The sequence below is a fragment of the Tinamus guttatus genome, unplaced genomic scaffold (genome assembly GCF_059628265.1).
Source record: "Tinamus guttatus ecotype Peru unplaced genomic scaffold, ASM5962826v1 Tinamus_guttatus_pri_ptg000591l, whole genome shotgun sequence".
Lineage (NCBI taxonomy): Eukaryota > Metazoa > Chordata > Aves > Tinamiformes > Tinamidae > Tinamus > Tinamus guttatus.
This window is the reverse complement of record NW_028289125.1, coordinates 620437-642340: the sequence shown is the minus strand read 5'-3', so window position 1 is coordinate 642340 and position 21904 is coordinate 620437. Positions and strand designations below refer to the sequence as shown.

The following is a 21904-nucleotide window of genomic DNA, read 5'->3' as shown; positions in this document are numbered from 1 at the left end:
TGTAGTACAGCTTCACTTGAACCATTCTTTCCATGATGGGGACTACGGAATGAAAACAGAGCACCTGCATGTGGATACCCATTGATTCTTCATTGAGCTACAAAAATACACTTTTTTTTCAGGTGAGCTTATCTATGTGTGACTGAACATTGTGCTAACTTTGCACATGCTGATGCTAGCACAAGAGATGCAAGCAAGTGCAATTCAGAGGACATCCATGCTAAATAACATCAGGGTCCAGGCAGTACCAACATATTGCTAGCCAGTTTTGAGGGGCAGTGATGAGCTGTAAATGCTTACAAGCTCTAATGCTGACTATTCTGGAGGTTTCTGCACCACAGAACATTACAAAACACTCTAAGAATATGAATTTAGTAATTCCTTTGCTACAATATTTGCTGACTCCTTTTGTGGTTTACTCTCAGTTTCCTACCACAGCAGAATCGCTGTGTTTAAAACAATCAGCATACCAGTCTCAATGTCCTGATTCCTTAGCCAAGGGACATCTGGATATGAAAAATATGGCTCATACCTTCCAATTACTCAAGTAGATTACAGTCACAACCTCCTTTTTGTAGAAAGAAATCTGTTCAATGGCTTTTCCTTTTTTTTGATGCTGAAAGTCTCACTGCTTTGTATTTGCTTGTCTTACTCCTTTTGTCTTTTTAAAAGATCCTGAAATATTTGTCAGCATTCAGACCTCAGCTGAAATAAAAGCTTGCAGTCTGATATCAAGTCCTGTGGTACCCACAGTTCTTGTGGAGATCACCAGCTTACCTCTGAAGAACCATTCATGTTGTGAGCATGGCATTTGGCTGACCTCTGGGACTTGAATTCAGAACATGGTAAAAGAAAAAAGTTCTGCCAGGCTGACCATAAGAGATGCAATAAATGAAACATGATTTCACACCAGACCTTCACTCTTTCTGTTTTCTTTGTAATCATTGTTACATACTATTTGCTTTACTATAGTGCCTAGATCTAACTGTAATCAGTAATGTTCAAACACACACATTGCTCGTAGCATTTTGGAAAAAATCCTGAACAAAACCATAAGGTATCCAGAATCTACAGCTTCATTAATATACACATATACACATGTAGAAGAGGAAAGGGATAGTTCACCTCCTGATTGACCCATCCAGGCAGAACTAGGGAGTTAGTGTGTGGCCTAGTCTAGTGTGGTTTTGTTGACTCAGAATAGCAGGCACAGAGGCCATTACATATTTTGACAGGAGAGAGCAATGGTAAACTCTCTTGCCTACTGACTCTGTGTAGAAGGAAAACTTCTACACAGCAAAAAAGCAGCAATTTAGGGTTACCTTACTGGTAAAGAAAATCAAGACGGGGAAAGTTATGACCCTGTGAAAAAATGATAGTGTCATTTGGAAGAAGACAAGAATTCACTTGCTCAGAAGAATAGCCAGTAAGCAGTCCAAGGGATCACTGAAAGCATAACATATTTCATTCTCTGTATTACCACCTACATTCCCCCTTCTTAACACTTTCCTTTTACCAGCTATTTGCTCTGTCTTGTTTTCAGCTAAATGGTTAAACTCACCAGACTGTGGGCTTATTTTTTTCATAACACAACAAATTATCAGATGCACTTAGCACCCTCAAGCAATAAAGTGACATACACTAACTATATATTCTTGATGTGAATAAGTATTTTCATGATTTATTTCCTTCACTAGCAGAAAATACTCATTGCTAATTTTCATATTGAGCTATAACAAAACAGTTTTACAAATTCTAAGCCATTTACTAAAGTTCTTCACCAGGAAAGCAGGGTTATTCTCTTTCAGATTTAGCTTTATCCATGAGAACAACCTGCAGATGTCACCACTCTGTTTAAGTAATGAACTCATTTTTCCTTCAAATCTATTGTTCATCTTTAAGAGATACAGTAAAAATTATCCCTAAACATGGATCTACCACAACAGCTATTTCTTTCATACATTTTTTTTTGCAATTGATCACAGCAACTGTATGGAAAATAATTAACAAAATAATAAAAACACTAGCTTTAGTACAAACTTGCTGATCTGTTTACAATAACTCTTATAAGAGTTTGCACTATTTTTCAATGGTTTCCAATATTCCTGGCATCTTTAAAAGAAAGACAACACATCAGTTAAGAAAACGCAGAGATGGCCATGTCCTCCAAACCTATGCAACTGTTCTTTTCTAATTCTATTCCTTCAGCTCAGTTATCATTTATTTTTCGCCTTTTTAATTGTGTGAGACTCTCATATTGGATTTCATACAGTTAGGTCTTCTCTGTGTGTCCAGGCATATAAATAAATTGCCATAGTAATAAGTAAGCAATAAGTAGACTCAATGTAACGTCACACAAATATTTTTAGCTTTCTAAAGAGGTTAGCTAGCTAGACTTGGCAGCTGAGAGTTGCTGTCTATCAGCTCATCTGCGGCAGTAAATTTAACATGTTTATCGGAGCTCTCAGAGTCTTTGCATATATCTGAGGTCTCTGAGAATTGCTACTGCTTCTTGGACGTTTTTTCTTTTCTCTCTTGACTTAATGCCAACTTGAACCCTGTTTCTTTGCTTCTCTGACGAACACTTTGTTTCTTGAGAATCTTTCTGCAATCACCTAAGTTAATTTAATTTCTTCTTCAAAAACTTTTCAATCAAAGTAATGACTACAACGAACATTGAAGAGCATTCCCATAAGTAATGATTCTCAGGAGACTCTCATGAACAACAGGTACATCCTAGTTTTATAATTTAATGCAAAGTAGATGCTTGAACTACACATCCAGTTCAACTCTGCAGCTTTTTTGGTATGTCTACATTGAATACTGGTGGTATATAGAGGCATGCAAACTATCTTTTTTTAGATCCAATTCCCCAAAACACTATAGCTTTGTTAGCCTTTTCAGAAGGGCAAATTAACCAGTTTAGCACAGCAACTATTCTGCTCACATTGATCAAGGCTATTCATTGAGAAATACTAGAAATCATTGTCACATTCACATTAAACAGAATATATCTGCTTAATACTGATATATTCCAAAGATAAGCATGGCTTGATCTAAGTGGAAATCTTGGCACGGAATAAACCATAACTTAAATTTCCCATAAGCTGCAATGGTGCTTTCTTCCTGAAATGCAAAGGTTACGTTAGATTTACAACAACATACCTGACAATAGAACTCAAAATACAGAGCTTTTTGGTGTTTCAGTCCGAGTCTACCAGATTAATTTTTTTTTCTTCTGGCAAATTTTAAGATAAGAGCTTCAATATTCATTTTAAAGGTTGTTTGCATTCAAGCTTGACTTGACTTAAAGTAGATCTCTGATACAGTTACAACTATTACTCTACCTGTATGCATCCTAGATAGCCATGCTGAGCAGCTACATGAACAGCAGTATTACCATCCTGGTCAGCTTCATCCAATGAAATCCCTTGCTCTTGCATAAACTGAAGAAGCCATAGAAGAATTTTTTCCTAGGGAGCAGGGAGAAGTCACAAAAAGTAAGAAATAATGGAAAGTTAAATGTAGTAAAGGAACAGTGGTAGCAACACCTGTCACTAAATCTGTCCCATATTTCATGTTACAAAACCTTGTTTTCAATACCTCTTAATTTTGACAGACTTAGTGTAGCATGGCCTTAATTCTGACTAGACCTCTCAGGGAAATAAGCAAAAAATACTTCACATTCTTTAAGAAAAGATGTATTAGGAAAAAACACCTAGTAACACCTTTTGACTACTGTACATTGAAAAGAACGAGTGTCTACATATTGGAGATGACACCTGATGAAAAATGGCCTGTAGGTCTGCAAAATTTGGTGAAATTTCATAAGACCCTTCCAAACTGCAAGAAGAGTATGCACAGAGATCACAGAGCTGAGCAACTGCATTCTCCAAAGCTATTAGCATGCTCCAGCACTGGGCTGCTGCATAGCAGAAGCAACAGAACTGAAAGATGGAAAACTGCTTATCCTACATTCACATTGTGTTCACTAGATGATGATATGTATGTGCCTGTCTATTGAAACAGATGGGGAGAGTTAGACCACGAGCTTGCAGATAGAAGTCTAGGAGACGAAACTGAGCTGAGAAAGAGGAAGTAAAGTGGACAAGACATGGTGCAGCCATCAGCAATATGGAAAAAGCGCTAGTAGCTAGGAAAGGGTAGAAGGAATTAAATCAGATGATGATCTGGTAAGAATATAATCACAACAGGGAAAGGAGAATAGAAATGTAATCCCAGAAAGAGGAAAATTAATTAGGAGGAAGGAGACATGAAAATAACCTGCTCATAGGTAAGAATTATGATCAGTCAGAAAAGGGATTGGGAACATAATACATATCCTCAATAATGTTTGACTTTACTATCTTAACTGATTTTAACATTGCTTTATGTGTGTGCACATATGTGTAATACAAAATTTATTGAGGTGTTCTCTTTTATAATCATGGGGAGTTTGCATATTTGCACTAAGCTTATTTTATTTCATGTTTTCCATGGTAGATTTCTTCAAAAAATTGTTCTACTACCTATCCTAGCAAGCTTCCATGCTTCTCTAGATTAAATTTGATTGTGCCCTTCTAACACCTATTGAAAATTTATATTACTTTACATCAAAATGTGACCTCCCTTAGATGCTAACTGACTGCAGGTGTGCTCCCAGCTTTTGCATTTTAATGAAAATAAATTACTTTTATCTATCTCATTTGTTTTACTTAAGTATGTATTTTTTATTATCTTCAATTTATATCTTTTTACTATTTTACGCCATTTATATATTTATTAATATCTGTCATGGGCAATACTGGCCAGGAGTTCTAGCTCCAAATAGCTTTGTATATTCTGTCAAACACCAGCACAAACACTAATCTTATGCATTCAGTAGTTTTAATCATAAGTACATACTCACATATAGCCAAACGTGTGTGCAAGAGTGAGGCACAGCTTAAATGAAACAGTGCTGAAACACAGCATCTCTAGGATTCTGAACAGTAAACAAGCAGGAAAAACAAACAGTAAACAAGGGGAAAAGTTTTGCTTACGTATTTGGGCACAAAACTCTTCTTGTATAGAAGTGCCATGGAAATTTTAACATCAAGGAAACAAAGATTCTGCACAAAAGACCTTGATATCCATTCTCTGTGGAACTTATCTATTTTTTGAATTTCCTCCTTAAGAGTAATTTTGGTTTTATTACAGGGTGAAGGGATATATACTCACACTTTTTTGGCTGAATGCCAAACACAGCTACAAGCCAGCATGGAAAGATGACTTCAGATCACATATCCCTTTTAAAATACTTTTGAGCAATTTCTAGAGATGTCTGTTGTGTTTGCCAACAGTAAAGAAGGATTATGCTACTCCTGTGAATTGCTGTTTTGTTTCAAGTATTTTAGAGAAATATCTCTGTAGAATGAGAAGGCAACAAAAGCTTTGAAATCATGTATTTCTTCAGAATTTAACAGGGACCAAAATGTTGAGCATGGTCTGTAATTTTATGACAGACAGCATGGAACAAATTATGCTTTCCTGTAATTTATCTTATCAGACATAGAAATCAACTGCCTAGATGTCTAAATGCAATGATCTGTATTTGGAAATGCCTGTGCAACAATTCATCACAGGCATAACTTTAGAGTTCTGTTAAAATAATTTTGTTTCATGACTCTGTTTTCCCACACATGTATTTTTGACATACACAGGGAAAACTAGCATTTTCTTTACCTACACATAGGAAAAATGAAAAATTCACATATCAATGGACTATTTTAGTAACACCACATTATGTATTTGGAAAAAAATACTCTTAGATATACTATCATCAACTCAATTTATTCAAACAAAATGAAAGATAGCAAGCAAATTTATTTACTAGATTAAGATAATGGAAAAAATCTAGCAAACAAAATATTCTTGTTATGCAATAGGAGCTGATAAACACTGACAAGTTTAATAATTTTAAAACCTGCAGTTATCTTATGTTGTAACAGCCTCTGGTATATTTTGGACCTACAAGTCAAATGTCCCCACAGTGAAGATTCTGGAAAAAATGTCACAATATGCACTTTCTGTTTTGGGACAGATTGCAGACTTCAGCTCCCACAGCTGACTTCTGGAGCAGAAAGAACAGTTACCAAAGAGCATTAACTGGAATACACGCAGAAGGATTAGCATGGTGAAAAGCAGTCACTCCACATCTAATCCTAGCCCCATTACTCGATATTGACTAAATTATCTCCCTTTCCCAGTCACTTTTCACAGTAGTTACTAGATTTTCTGAATAGAAAACTATGGGGTGAATGAAAAGGTCACAAATTATCCCTGCAAAAATGACACTGGATAGGAAAAAGCAAACATCCTGAGGTGCAAAGGAGTGTGTTCTTAGGCATGTTGTTAGTGCAGGTGCTGATTGCCACAGGCTTCTCGCTGCTGCAGCCCCCAGCCCTACACCGCCACGCGGCACACAAAGCCCTCCATCAAGCTGCAGCTCTGGTTCTCCTGGGACTTTAAGCTCCGTGCAGCTGCAGTGGTAACAAACCTTCAGCATCCCCTACCCTCCCTCCCACTCTAGCTTGTGCAGTCCCTGCTAGTGCCGCATGTGTGTTGGAAAGAAACTACACCCCTGTGAAGCTCTTAGTCAGCATCCACTAAACACACCTTAGACTTCATCTCCTTCCTATCACATGATGCATGCACCAGACATAGCTGGCCCATGATCTGCAATATAACAACCTATACCTAATATGGGGATTTCTGTCAACTGGGTTGCTTCTCTGCACTCCTCCAAGGGTACAATTCCACACAATTCAATAAATAAAGAGGCCACTGCTAGGAAGGATGCTGAAAAAGCTGCAGGCTGGCACTAAGCTCTTCCCCTCCCCCATCGCATGCTCTTATACAGTCCTTTCTCACAAAACAAAGGCAGATGAGAGAGAGAAAAAGAACACAGAACTGTTGAGCTGTATTTGGAGTCTGGCCACAACTGTGGTTTGACCATGATTAACACAGGAGCTTTGATATCAGCTCCCTTTTGCTGGCAATACTAAATGATATTTATTGAAGAAGAATATGGCGTGTATGCACAATGCCTAGGGAAATAATGGCTGGGTTGACTCTGTTAGAAAATGATTGAACAACAGGTCTTCCTTGTAAAAACAATACTCTTGTAATTGCGCCAAGATCAGTGTTTACATGGATTAGCTCTCATGTAAGTAATGGTAAAATAAATTAAACCTTGTAGGATGGTGCCAACAATGCATCTGAATTTCTCAAAAACTTTTTCTTAATATAGTTGGGTAAGATAGTCTGGCTTCCTTTTAGCCTCAATTATTTTTTCAAGTCTGCAAGATGTTCATGGATTTATTATATAAAAGATAATTGACAATGTATGTGAACTTTCTTTAGCATTCAGTGAACTTCGAAAATTTGTCAGCAATTTTTATATCACCTTTTTCAAATTTCATGGTGGCTGATTTTGGTTGATGCTTCTTAATTGGTGGAGCTTCCTTCCTGCTCTGAGCAGAATGTAGTTTCACTGTGCCAGATCTGCTCCTGGCTGTGTAACTCCACTGAAAAAAATAGAGCTTCACTGGATTTAGTTTGTGTAAACATCTTTAGAGATGAGGGCAAAATTAGACTAACTCAAACGAAGGCAGAAATTTCAGTTCATATTAAGCTTTCTCTTCCAAACTTTCTTCCTACTAAAAAATGCTCCTTTCTCAAACCCAGTTCTGCCCAGACACCTGTCTGCCTTATACTCAGTGTTAGCTTTACAGGCCAAACTTGTCATGGAAAGGACAGAATCAATCAGCATCTCCAGCAGGGATCTGATTTGCACCTGTAGCGTGTACAGTCAGTGAGAGGTGGAAGGAAAACAAGACTGCATGATTGAGGGTGTCTGTGTTGCCTGAGGAAGCTCCAGAAGAAGGGGAGGACATGCATCTCTCTACCCTCCCACATTGGCCTTACTCTCTTTGCAGTAAAGCCATTGTTAGTAGCAATTAAAAGCAGAAACACGTTTTTTCGAGCAGAAACGTTTTTGCATGACATTCCATAGGACAATCTTACGTGCACTGGAGGGTAAAAAAGCTACATTTCTTAAGATAAGTGGCTACGTTTTGTTTTTTCTCTCTTTACTGGTAATAGAAAAAAAAACACATCTGGTGAGAAAGTGGCTCATCCACCAAAGAGATTAGAGAAAAATAATGGATCCTTATTCCTTCCATATGAGATCCTAGAGAAGGTCCTTTGAAGAAAGGTGACTGTAAGGTCTGTTTAGGAAAAACAGACTTCTTGGGAAGAGAATGTGGTACGATTAAGTGATGTATGTTTCCCCAGACACTAGCAGAGCACTGAAACACTGAACTTCTGAAGTTTCCCATCATTAGATGTACAGATAGGCTAGGTGTGGACCAGGACTGTTTTACAACACATTTTTATATGTAATTCTCAGTAAAACTGGCTAGAGCTAGATAGATGATGTTCAAGTTTCACCACACTCCACTTCAGTGCCAATATACTGAATTCCTAAACTGTCACAACTTGCCAAAATTATTTGAGACAATTCTCTCCTGGAAAGGAAATGTAAACTATGACAGAGTGCTGGATGATTTTCTTACGTGACCAAGAATTCCTCTACAGACCAGAATGAGATGATTAAACTCCCTTTGCTCTTTAGTTGATAAGTTAGCCTAATATGCCATCTAATCTCCTTGCTGCTACTTGGAGTTTAAAAAAAATCACTTGAGAGAGAAAATATTGAAAAAATAAGCAGATTAAATGGGAAAGGAACTTGCTTTCGTTGAAGTCTTTGAAATGCTACTTCAGTGAAATTATGAACACCTCCATTAAAAGCCACAGAAGGTTGATTATTTCAGTTATAAATTATATATAATATAATATATATTATATTATTCAGTTATTAATGCAGTGAAATTGGTTTAATTGAAATTGCTGTATGAGCATATCAATCTGTAAAAAGTGAATGAAAACCATACCTGACCATAGCAACCTGCATAGTGAATAAGGCTTGGGTGATCTTTTGAGCAACTTAATTCTGCAATAGCTTCTGTTTCGCTCACCATCCACCGAACACACTCCAACTGACCATTCTAAAAAAAAAATAAATAAAAAAATGTAAAAATAATGACCTGTTTCAGTTCCGAATGCAAGTACTAACAGGTAAGAGTTTATCAGAACCATTAATATATTACAATACTACAGTTTCTTTGAAAGTTTTCTCTATAATGCACTTGTTATCCTGCTGTCCTGGATCAAACATAGATTGGCTGTTGGTACTACTTTGGCAGTTTAAATTTGCCCTACATTTTCTGTCATCTACTTCCTAACACTACAGTGCATATCCACATTGGTACAGAACCTCTGGTGAGAGCACCACAGGGAACACGAGTTCAAGAAGCAGTGAAAAGGTATTACACGCTATCTGTCTCCTACCCTCAGAAAAAAAACATAGTTCTGCTTCCATCACTCATATAGCAAGGCCCAACAATTAAATGAGACCATTTGTTGGAATGGAGTGAACAGGCTCTCTCCCTAAACAAAATCTTCACTATTTAGTAATATTGTTTTCTGGGACAGGAGGTATGAATGAGAAATTAAACTGATATCTAGCTGATCTGTACTAGCAAATTGCTGTTATAAAAAGAGGCCTTTAGCTTTGATGTTCCATTAATATTAATCCATATGGGAGAAAGAAAAAATGGTGTAAAATGTGTTTGATATTTGTCTTATTCCTTGCCTACATATCATGTGCACAGACACACACACATCTTTACTCACTTTTTCATATTTTTCTCAATTTCAAAAAAGAAGTAAAACAACAAAAACCACTGGATTCTTTTAACCAGTCCAGAAAAATGCTCATACCTCAAAACAGGGTTCAAACATTAGTTAGCACAAGTAACTTTACATCCTTGTTGTGTTTTTCTTTGTATCACAAATAAGTAAAATCTTATGGTTCTTTTAAAATAAAGGTAATCAATTAATTTAGTAGGTATCTACTAAGTAACACAATTTTGCTAAATTGTAGCTGATTTTCTTCAGCCACTTTAAATAAACAAAACAAATAAAACACTCTTGTCAGTAAGGTCATAAGACTGCCATAACGTACTGCTTTATTTTCATTGTCTATCTCATTGTGCAAGCATGGAAAGAGGTCCTGAATTAAACAATATTTTTCTAATTCATTCATTCATTACCAGAAAAAGTTGCACATGATCAGTAAATTGTCTACTGGAACCCTCTTCCATGGGAATCTATGTTTCTGCATGCAGATTTTCTTTCATTCTGACAATGACGACCCTTACAAAACATGGGTGCATGTTCCATACACTATATTAGCACTGCAGTTACAGTAGTATAATTTAAGAGCAAGAAGAATAATGGCTCAAAACATTTCGGAAATAATGAGACAAAATTACGAAGTTTATTTATGCTGAACAATTTTAAGGTCCTGAGATAATATTTGCAATCACTGGTCACTTCAACTTCTGTAGGGATAACTCTGGCCATACATATCATTGTTAGAAACACTTGTGACCAAGCACCACCACATTCAGGGATAACTCAATCATATTTACACAAATTCCTAGAAATGTGAAAGCATGTTACAGACTCTAAGGGAACCCTTTGCTTTTTTAAAAAAAGCTATCCTTTCTGGGGAAAAGACAAGATATCTGACTAGTTACAAATACATCATCTATCTAGGTTATTTTTTTTTAAAAAAAAAAAGAGAAAAACATTTCCAACTAAAATTGTAGAATTGTTCCAACTCTATCCTGGCAGACCTTAATTCTTCAAATTGGACATGGGCCAGAACATTGAAGATAAATGGCTCATTTTATAACAGTAGCTCAGTAGTATAGACCAGCTAGATATCAGTTTAATTTTTCATTCATATGGTCTGTCCCAGGGAAAAAAAAAATCTCTGACTCCTGCTCTAGAATATTCTGTCACTGGAATGACTCACCTGTCAAAGAATAAAAATGTTTTCCCAAAGGTGGTTATTCACCAGCCCTCTATCATTTTTCTAAAGTCTTTCAAAAAAAAAAAAAAAAAAAAAAAAAAAACCTTGAAGAAACAAAATGGGCCTGTTTCTATTTTTTGTTGAGGGATAGCATTCAACCATTAAATCTCACTTGCTGAAGATCCAGAATTAGTTTGGGTAAAATGTCAGTTTTCTGGTACACCACTGTATTTTATTATAGCACAGCAACACTAGTTATTTTCCCGCTTTCCTAGCTTTTTTGTAATCTGAGGCATCGATTTTCGAAGTTTATGAGAGGTTGTTCTGCAAGATGTAAATTCTAACTTGGATGTGATTGCTCTAAATGCAATTGCTCTAGACTCCCAAGAAGTCTCACCTTTAAATTTGGCACATTGACAAAAATCATTATTAGAAGCCATCAAAATGATGATATCCAAATGATATCAGGCTTTATAAGCACATTCTTACACTGTCTTTCAAAGTTATATATGTGTTTGTTAAAAAAAAAAAAGCCAATATTGTCTAAAGAAACAATTATGTCTGAATTAAATAAGTTTCTTGAAACATAACAAATATTTCTGGAGATGGCCAACTGATTAAAAAGGGAATGTATGTGGGAATGTATGAAAGGCCAATGGTATACAACAGACACTGTATCTTGCATAGTAAGGTATTTTTATTTGCTTACATGGTTTCAGCCAATTGCAGAAATGTTCTGTTCTAATTTAACACTTGTAAATGCTTGAAAATACCATTCCATTCAGTTCAATGTATTACTTACAGCCAACGCCAAAAGAGATTAAATCACCTTTACATCACATCACAGTAGAGAGAGAGGTTTAAATCACCTTTATTGCTAATCCAGCTGGAGTTAGTTGTTCAGTATTTCGTTCACTCAAACAGTCTTCCCCCATCAAGGAAGTGAGATGCTGCAGGCATTCTGCATGTCCCTGTGATGCTGCAATGTGCAACAGATTGTTGTCATAGTCATCATGAATCTTATCCAGATTATCTGCTGCTAAATGCGGCTGTTAAAAAAAATAAAGGTTAAGATTCAATATATCAGTATTATATCAGCTACAATTAGGGTTAAAAACCTAAACAGAGCATCAAGTCTCACGGTTCAAGATACAAGTCAAAGATATTTTTCAATAGGCACTTTCTTTTATAACTCTCAAAACCAGGAACTTTTAACTTCCCTAGCTACAAGATACAGGACAGAGAGGAAGGATGCCTACTGGCTTGATTCCCTGTGTACTTTCTCTCTTCCTAATGTAACTGCCAAGTAGCAGTGCAAGGTCTTGTTTAACTGCAGAAACACCCACATTTTTGTAATTTCTCTTTATATTTCAGTTAGTTCCTTTTCTTTTTTGGGGTATGTATGTGTGCGGAGGGGAGCATTACATTGAAGAGTATTTGAACAGAAAATATCTATGACAGCAAGCCGATTGAGAAACTCCAGAAAGGAAACGGAAAAAGACAGAGTTAAGGAGTAACAGTGATAAGTTCCTAGAGTAGCGCACACTTGCCAGCATACAACTCATTCAGTCTGCTTCACTCAGATGTTCTGGCCTGTTCAGAAACAAAAAATATTCTCTCTCTACCTAGCACCACATATACTTAACTTTTTTTTTAAATTCCCACTTTTCAATGATTTTTTTCCTTTTTTGTTTTCTTACTGAGTGCTCCAGTATACTGTTCTGCCTCTATGTAGTCTTTGAAAAAGTCCCCCTTTGTCTTTGCAGCTTTGCTTATAACATGTCTTTGTGTCAGAGCTAGCTGTTAAAGAGAGAAGCCAAACAAAAATCTAATAAAAACTGTTCTTGCACATACACTGTGCTTCTAACAGCCCTTCTGAATGAAGATCACATGTTGTGCTAACTTTCACCTAGTTACTTTGGAAACCATCATTAATAATGTTTGATCAGAGCACTAGACCTAACTAAAAACTTCATATGGGTCAGAGGCCAAGGAGGCTTTAGAGAGAGCTCCTGAGCGAGAATGCTGCTGCAGTATGCCAGCATGAACACTCCTGAATAATAATCAGAATACAACAGAAGCCCCTCTGTTCCCATGGTCAGCCTCTAAATAGCAACTGGGATAAACCACTGATAGCTGAAAAAAGTAATCCGCAAATGTTGTGAAAGGCAGAACTCAAGATTTACATTTGATATTCAAATGATCTCAAGTTTTAAAAAGCTGCATTTTATATGATACCAATTTACTGCATGACCTAGGAATCTTACCCAAGTTTGCTTAAAAAAATATATATTAGCTTTGCTATATATTAGATTTAAAGATGAAACCTTACTGTTTGGAAACCTGTGCAAGCTTGTAAGGTGAATACAAGACAGATAGAGCAGCAGTATAAAACAGACATTTCATCAGCTTTGCTGGCTTTATCAACTTCTTCACTGAAATCTCTACATGGATCATGAAAGAGATGGTACTTACCAGTAATGATATTTGGCCTTCCTTTACAATGTTTAAGATGCTCTTAATTTTTTTCACCTCTTCATTCCTCTCTTCTGGGCCTCCTGTGCTGCTCCAGTTCATACTCAGTTCCTCAAGCTGCTTGCTTTCTGCCACTGCAGTTTGCAGATGAAAGGCCCTCAGGTGGCAGTTTGGCATACTCTTCTCAGTTTTATGAGCCTGAGCATCAACAAATGCCCTGCTGAGGAAGCCCTTGCCCTGGGCTTCAGATTCATGGATGGAGCTACACTTCAGTAACGGCTGGGAAAGCTCCGACTCTTCCGTTAGATGCTTGTGTTGCTCAAGGACAATGGGCTGCGTTTTTCTCAGCTGACAGCCTTTCACGGGGGACAGAACGCAGAACTGTGTCACACTGGCAGGCAAGTTCTCTGCGTTCCCTGCAGAGCAGCTCTTACTGCTGAGACCATTCACTGTTGAACATACACCCAGAAGTTTTTTCTCGGGAGCCACCTTTGTAAAAGGAACAAGTTGCTGGCTTGACTTAATGTAAGGCACATCCAAAATTTCATCCATATCCAGGTCATAGTGCTCAAGCTCCCCAAGCAGAAGAGCAGGCTCGATGTTTTTACTTTTAAGGCTCTCTCCCTCTCCTGGGTTCTGGTCATCACTTGGAGGTGCAGACTGAGAATCACTGACTTTCTGGTATTCCCCCTTCTGGTTCTTCTGGTCATCGCTTTCATTGTTCTCAGAACTCTCTGGTTGGTGCTTTAATGGAGAAACCCTCTTCACTGGTCTGAATTTATTGCACGTATCTGCAATGCCTGTTGGTTTCTGAGCATTTCCAATAAGAGTTGAGACCCCACTGTTCCAGCTGGTGCTGGAAACTAGAGAAAGAGAGCACTGGGATTGAGACTTGCTTATTATTACATAATACAGCATCTGTAAAGATATATATTCCAAATACTAGAAACAAGAATTATGTAACATGCTGCATTCACACCTAAGCACATTTAATAACAACTCTATTATCACAGTCGAAGAACTTGACACTGCAGAAAAGAAACCTTCTTAACAAGGAAGGTTTACTTGCAAAGTACTTTTTAATCAAGTAATGGACACCACTAAGAGCCTAGCCTTGTCAGACTAAGCCAGTTTGCCTTTTGCTATTTGCAATGAAGACACATCCACATCAGAAGAATACAATGATTTTTTTGCCGACAATGGGACTGGTGAGAATTCTTTTGCCTTAAACATTTTTAGTAGTAATCCGTAAAAAAATTTCTTTCCTGCCCCCGCCCCTCCCCCTTTTTTTTAAGGCTCCGGAAGATGGATTTTCCTTACAGAAACTGGAAAAACTATTTTCAACTGAAAATTAAGCCTATTTAGTCAGGTATGATGTCTCATTTTCCACATCTCTGTATCTCAGGCTTCTTAGTCAAACTTTCCATCTCATAACGTACATACACATTATACACACACACAGAGTTCTGGAACTTCCAGCGCACACTGTGGGATCTGGAGTTCCACTAGTGAATCCAACCCGTAGAACAGGAGCTCGATGCAGCTGAATGCATACTCCTTTTGAACATTCATCTTTCACACGGTCCTGGTTTGTGATATTCATGATCTCCAAAAGCATCAGCACACAAGCAAAGAGGTTTATTTTATTATTTTCAATAAGGTGACTCCACTAAAACCACTAAAGCCTTTAGACTCTTTTTCCTTTCTATGGCCCTCTTAATGTATACCAGGAGTTCACGCATTCTCAAAGTCAAGATGACAACTTAAACACAGCAGATTTATTACACACTAACTACATATCAGTGGGATATGATTTGTGGTCAAAAAGCACAATTTGACATGAACACCTTCTGAAGGAAACGTATATAGGCACTGTGAGTAAAGTATTAATATTTGAAGAGAAAGACCAGTTCAGCTTAGTAGCTTCAATGGTCTGAAAATTACCTTAATATTTTTGAAAGTGCTCAAAAGCATATTTTCTCAGAAAAAAAATATAATGAAAAAAGGCATGCAACTTAGTGGGCCAATACAAAGAACACACTGTACTGACTTATTTATGCATTGTATAAGATTCTAGGTTCAAAGGCCTACACTTTTATGTTGGTTTTATTTACATGTGAAATTTTTTCCAAGTGATACAGGGAAATGGATACCATATGTTTCCCAGCTGTTTTGTTCTGACAGGAACTATTAAGCACTCTGTATGGAAATGAATTCTGTCCGAGTTTTATGAAAACACTGCTTTCAACACAGCGGTCTAGACAAAGAAGAAAAAGTCATCAAGGTTTTGTTTGTCGTCACTTTCCTTAAGCTTACATTTATTCTGTTGCTAGCCTGAACAGGCTTTTTCCACTTTCTAACCTTAATAACTCATATTTACATAAACCACTGATGATAAAACTGTAAAATTTGACACTGCAAAGAAGCAATGACCTTTGTTACAAATCTGTCTTCGATCACAGCAGTATTTTTTTTCTCTTTTCCTTCATTACAATTAAGAGTGCAGTGAAGCACTGACATTTCTTTGTTTCTTTTCTCCCCAACACTTTGGTGGAGTAACCCTGTACTGCCTCTACAAAAGCAAACTGGAACATAGAGAACAATTAGCAATATTTTTACAAACTTAGGAACATATTCTTCACTTAATTAGGATGATGAATTTACAGTGCCTTTAGTAAAGGATGAGAATATGGCACTTAACCACATATGCCATTGGGAGTAATGCAAATCAGATTGGTAGACTCAATCCTTCTTTGAGCTCTTTTCTGCTCCTTGGAAACAGTTTATGCTTCACCCACATCTAGGCAGTTTTAGCAGGGCTCCTCCCAACACATGAGATTGAGATCATGGGCCAGAGCAGGCTAGGGCATGGCTGAAATCCTGTATCTTCTCCACTCTGTTTATAGCTGCCTTTTGCTGAGGAAGCACAATCAAGCAGTGCCTACGTCCTCCACAGCACCAGTATGCCAGGGACATGTAAAGACATGACAGTAATCTTTAACAGCTTCTCCAGGGAAAAGGCCTTTTGCTCATCTCTCCACACATAGGAAGTCAGGCAAGGGCCACTGGAAGGGTGGGTCAAACAAATACTGTTTGATTCCTTTATAAACAACAGCACAGGATGGTCTGTGTTTAAGGCAGGGGACTGCATCCTGGAGCTATCTTGATTCCAAAATCCATCAAGTAATATTGATATCATCTTAAATGATCCACATTTCTTCTGTATACCAGTATCTCAACTATAAAAAGATGACAAAATGTCTTATTTCCAAAAACATTGTCAAAATTCTGTCCCTAAATTTTACGCACTCATGATGAGAGACTTAGCTAACACAGCCAGTACAAAGAAAAAAGGTTGGAAAAACTCATGACATTTCTCCCTGAGGTGCCAAAGCACTTCCTCAATCTGTAAGAAAATTGCATTCCATAAAAACCTGTACGGATCTAATTTGTAAAAGTAGTTCTGACCATATATTGTGCTCTCTGCTCCTAAAGAAGGCAAGATACAAAAAGGGAAAAAAGAGGCATGTAGGTGTATTTGTGTGTGTGTGTATGTATGCATCCTAGAGCTGCTTTGAGGTGAATAGTCAGGAAAGTAGACAATTAAGAAGCAACTTCTCTGAAAATTTAATTGCTTCATCATACTTCATTTTAGAAATCAAGGTTTATCTATCTGGAACTCTCTCTCAAAAAAAAAAAAAGATGCTTATAACATGTTTTCAACTGGAAGGAAATACTGACTTCAGAGCATTCTTCAATGCCAACTTTATATCCAGGTAATGGAGGGATGTGAGGGAGAATTTTGCATGAGTGTACATTAGTGCCTGTGGGAAATTGCATGAGTTGTGTCCCATTTGTCTAGTATGGCATCAAGGTCGTCATAAGCAGATGAAAACTTACCTGTGGTAGGCAGTTTTTGTGATGCTTATAATCTAAATGCTCAAGCTTTTATAAGCTGTCCTAAGTATAAAGGAAAATACTGAAGGGTCCAACTTTTACTCAGTTTAATAGAAATTGTATAATTCAAATTCTTTTCTCGTGTGCATATGAGAGTTCACCACCCCAGGAAAAGGGTGCGGTAACATCATTTTATTGCTGAGGGTGTCATGAAGTTTATAGCATTTGTGACACAAACAGGAGGTGACAAAGGGCTGTATATCATCGGTACTATGATGGGATATTCCAAAGATATTGAAAAGTGGTGCTGAAAAAATACTGTAAAGCAAGATCTTCACAGATCCACCTAGCAAGGAATTGAGAACTCTTCCCAGTCACTGAGCACCGACTAATTGGTTCTGAGGGAACACTGAAACTTCTAACTGCCTATCTGTCACCACAGATTCATTCAACCAATATTCTCTAGCCATGACCAGAGCTGCTCAACAACCAGACTATACAACTGGCAGTGGCACAGGCAAGCAGCACAATGGATATGGAGATTTGAGCCAGCTGCAGATGACCTGACAATTGAGTCATGTTGTTCTACTAAAGCACGACAGCTACACAGCAATCTTTAATTGGAATGAAAATGGGCATCAGTTTACACCTCCTGTGGGTCAGATCGGGTGAACTACTGCTGTAGACAGCATTGAAATCGTTGAGTCTTTTTAGCCTATTATCCCCGTTCCTTCTCAGCATGAACAGCAGTAGTACCTCACGGGCAGCTGTGATAAAGCACTGCCCAGGAAAAAAAAAAAAAACCCATGGACTTTTCTTTACCCCAACAGCTATCAGAACCAGCCATCAAAGGCCTTAATGCTGCTTCTGCCCAGCAGCAAGAGTTGCCTCTAAACTGTGCTAACTCTAAATTCTGTATTTTGATCTTTGTTTTCTGCAAATTCCCTACCTGAACTGTCACAAAACAGAGGAAAACTGTGAGGAATGGAGAACAACATGCTGCTTGGGGACTGGAGCTGACAGCTAATCACAGAATATGATGAAACTATCTGCTGCTTTTATCATGCTAATAGATCTGTCAAATATCTATGAATCTCTGAGGTTGAATCATGCTTACTTCTCTCTGATAAAGAATTGGAAGCACTATAACTGCCTCCCTCAACTTCCTCAAAGTAACTGGGTTGCACTTTTTCTGTTGCAGCATTCATTAGGGACAATATGTCCTTGAGGAGCCTAACGTAGCCAGACAAAATGTCCTTCCAACACCCCATCTGACCTAAGTTATTCTACGATTGCAGTGCAACTATCCTGCAAGTGCACAAACAACTTGCAAGTAGGAGCAAGACTGAAAATGAGTGAAACTTGCAAGCTACAAGAGAAGAGAATGGGTGAAGGCTTCCACTCAAAGAACTTGTCAACACGTACTCAGAAATCTTCTGGTACAAGAGTCAGTGATATTCTCTAACCTTGCTGAGAACACAGTATTGAACTTCTTTACCATTTAGACTTTGTTTGTATACAGCTTGTATACAAACAAGAACAATCAGACTGGCACCATTGCTAATGAAAGATGAATTGATTCAAATGATGCTCCTTTATCTGAAACATTTCTTCCTTGCTTTAAAATTTCCATCACTATAAAGCTTATTCCACTTTCCATTGTCACTAAGGAAGCCTGGATTTAGTATTGACAACTGTCTACAAAATATTTTTTGAAAAACAGTAATTCATTATATAATCATTTGAGGGCCTGCAGTAAGAATATGTATAGTTTCACATGTTGAGTTTCACTGTCCTTTAGAAAGAAATGCATGACTTTCTTTCCTGTAACAGGACTTCAGTAGAGCCTCTTGAATCAATTAAGATTTGTACTCATTCCAGATCCATTTAGAGCACTGTGAATCTGACTTTGTTTACAGATACCAAGGTGTTGTCTGTATTAGGGAAAATTTCACAGAATTCGTCACACTTTAAAATTCTGGTTCATCTCCAACAATGGCAGCAGTACTGGATTTCCAACAGAGGGATGAAGGGATTCCTTTACACAGGAATAAGGTAATGAAAAACAGTTCTGATTATCCTTCTGCTTACCATTTAATTAATATCACTGAAATAATATTCAATGATTTTAACTGAAGGTGGCACTGTTTTACAGTTTTAATATATTAATAGCTTCCAAGAGTACTTCCGGTTTCTTTAATGTTAAGTTCTACAGCATGAGAATTTGAACTAAAGAATGACCATGCACAGAGAGGAACAGAGTGAATGTGCTCCTTTTGTAAGTGATATTTGAAGCCATGATAGAGAAGAAAGAGAGTTAGGAAATAACAGCAATGCTGATATAAGCATTAAAACCGAGCTTTTTTTCCAGGTGATTCATACACTAATACAAGCCTCAGCAAATGCAGCATTTTTTCTTAGCTTGGCTTGAGAAAGAACACTATAAAAGCTGTCACTTCTATAGCGAATATAGAAGAGGGAAATAAAATTTTCAAAATGGACAAGCTGAGGTCCCCCAATTCCAAACTGGGTTTACCATTTTCCTGACTGATCTAGGGATATTAACACATGGGAAGTTCTAATGAAAAATCAAAAGAGCCTGTTGTGGCTCATAATGTGTAAAACTGAAAGAACAAAGACATGAAAACAAGCCGGGAAAAGAGTCTGAAAAACTATCACAAGTTTCAATGCATATTCATGATTCTAATTACTGTTTGCCTTTTTTTTTTTCCCTCCTAAGAAAATCCTTGTCTCCTACAGCCTTTTCGGAGTCTGGAATTACTGAATCAGTTTTGCATTGTTCCATACAATACCTGTGACATATTTGGAACACAACTCTCAGAAATTAATGCCATATAAATAATGCTAATCAAAGCTTTGCTTTAATTTAATCTGTAGTTAAAAAACTACCATGAGTTTGAGAAAGGAACTGTGTGCAATCTGAAATACTGGCAAATAGGCAGTTATCATATTCACAGATTAATTTTCCCAAACACGAAGGCAACCTTTGGAATACTTTTGTGAACCACAATTAATTCAGAAATTAATAAAGGAGTGCAGCAGGAGACCTTCTGGAGACCAAAAGTGAGCTTTAACATATGAATAAAGTTTTCAAGTAGAATATTGTCCTCATTTGAGGCATACATTTGAATGACAACCAGAATTCATTCCAACTGACAGAATATACCTTAACATAATGATATGGTTCAGTGAAGCTTGTTGAACACAGATGTCCTGAACCATTTGTTCAAGTGCACTTAGAAAATCTACCCAGAAAGCAAGCAACCAATTTCATGCTCAGTAAGAAAAGTATAAAGCACTGATTTCTGTTTAAACTCATCTTTAGTTAGACAATACTGGAAATCAATACAGAGGCCATTTTGTTTTGGAAAAAAAATGAAGTAGCTAGATCCATATTTAATTCCTATTTAATCTGCATTTATGATTGCTCTTAACTACAAAGTATGGCCAATATGAGAGGGATAAGCCAGAACAAATCCTATATGCAAGAAGTCAGTACCGAGAATATATTAACAGCATGAGTTTCGTGCAAATTTTGTAAAAAAATGAGGAAGAAAATACAGCACTTTCCTACTGGCACAGATCCTCAGCCAGTCCAGTCCCACAAAGGGAGACGACCATGATTGATATAGGCTCATTGATGTAAAAAGGAATCAGGGATATAAGGGAAGTCATCTCTCAGTCTTTCTAATCTCTTCTTGTCCAAAAGAAAAGTAATTTGACCAAAAATTACAGGCAGAAAGAAGTGAGGTAGAAAAAGATGTGTTGTAAAGTCTATGTGAAATTCATGAGAAAATACACGGACTGGGTAAGCACTGGTATGTTTGCCTAGGATTAAAGGAGCTCAGAGCAATCTGAAAACAATGTAACCTAACATTCACTTTTCTACTAGCCTATTATTCAGCATTTAGATGAAATGGAGGAAGCAAATGGGGTCTCAGAGCTACTTTTTCTCAGAGAGGCTATTAGGATCTCAATTTGGGTAGCCCTACTAGTAACTTACACTTAACTTTTAGTTCACCTATAAACTAATTCTTGGATCTTTCCATATTCTTCTCTATTTTAAAGAAAAGGACAACCTCTAACTAAACAGGAGAGCGAATGAAGAAAAGGGCTGGTCTGTGGCAAAGCTTCTGAGTTAGTCTCTATATAATCTTTTAAATTGTCCATGTCATACAAATATAAAATTGCAGGTCTGCCATGCATACTAAGGATTTTTGTTAAAACTTATCTTGATCAAAAGTAGCATATAGCAATAATAACTTTGGGAATGTGTTTTTTTTTTTTTTAATGGTCCATCATATGCATCATTTTGACTGCACCACAATCAACTATGAAAAACAGAAGAAGGGAACCTTACATAGTGTTCATTAATGCAGCTCAGCTGAAATTTCAATGAAGTCTGAGCAGAGATGTGAAGTGATATCTTTCTGTTCAACGGTGTTTGTGTTTATTCATTTTATCCCTTTTTGGTATGATTTTCAGTTCATCAAAGTTATAAATAAAATGGAAAAAAAAATGTATGTA

General features: G+C 37.1%; 1 protein-coding gene across 1 annotated transcript in view; it reads right to left on the bottom strand.

Annotated features, from left to right (window-relative positions):
- SNCAIP (synuclein alpha interacting protein) overlaps positions 1–21904 on the bottom strand; it is an 81580-nt gene that overhangs the window by 16734 nt on the left and 42942 nt on the right. The window contains exons 4-7 of the mRNA XM_088534707.1: positions 13460–14322; positions 11854–12033; positions 8997–9110; positions 3348–3473 (exon numbers count right to left, since the gene is read on the bottom strand). Of these exons, the coding sequence (XP_088390833.1) occupies positions 3348–3473; positions 8997–9110; positions 11854–12033; positions 13460–14322 (1283 nt within the window). The remainder of the gene's footprint in view (positions 1–3347; positions 3474–8996; positions 9111–11853; positions 12034–13459; positions 14323–21904) is intronic.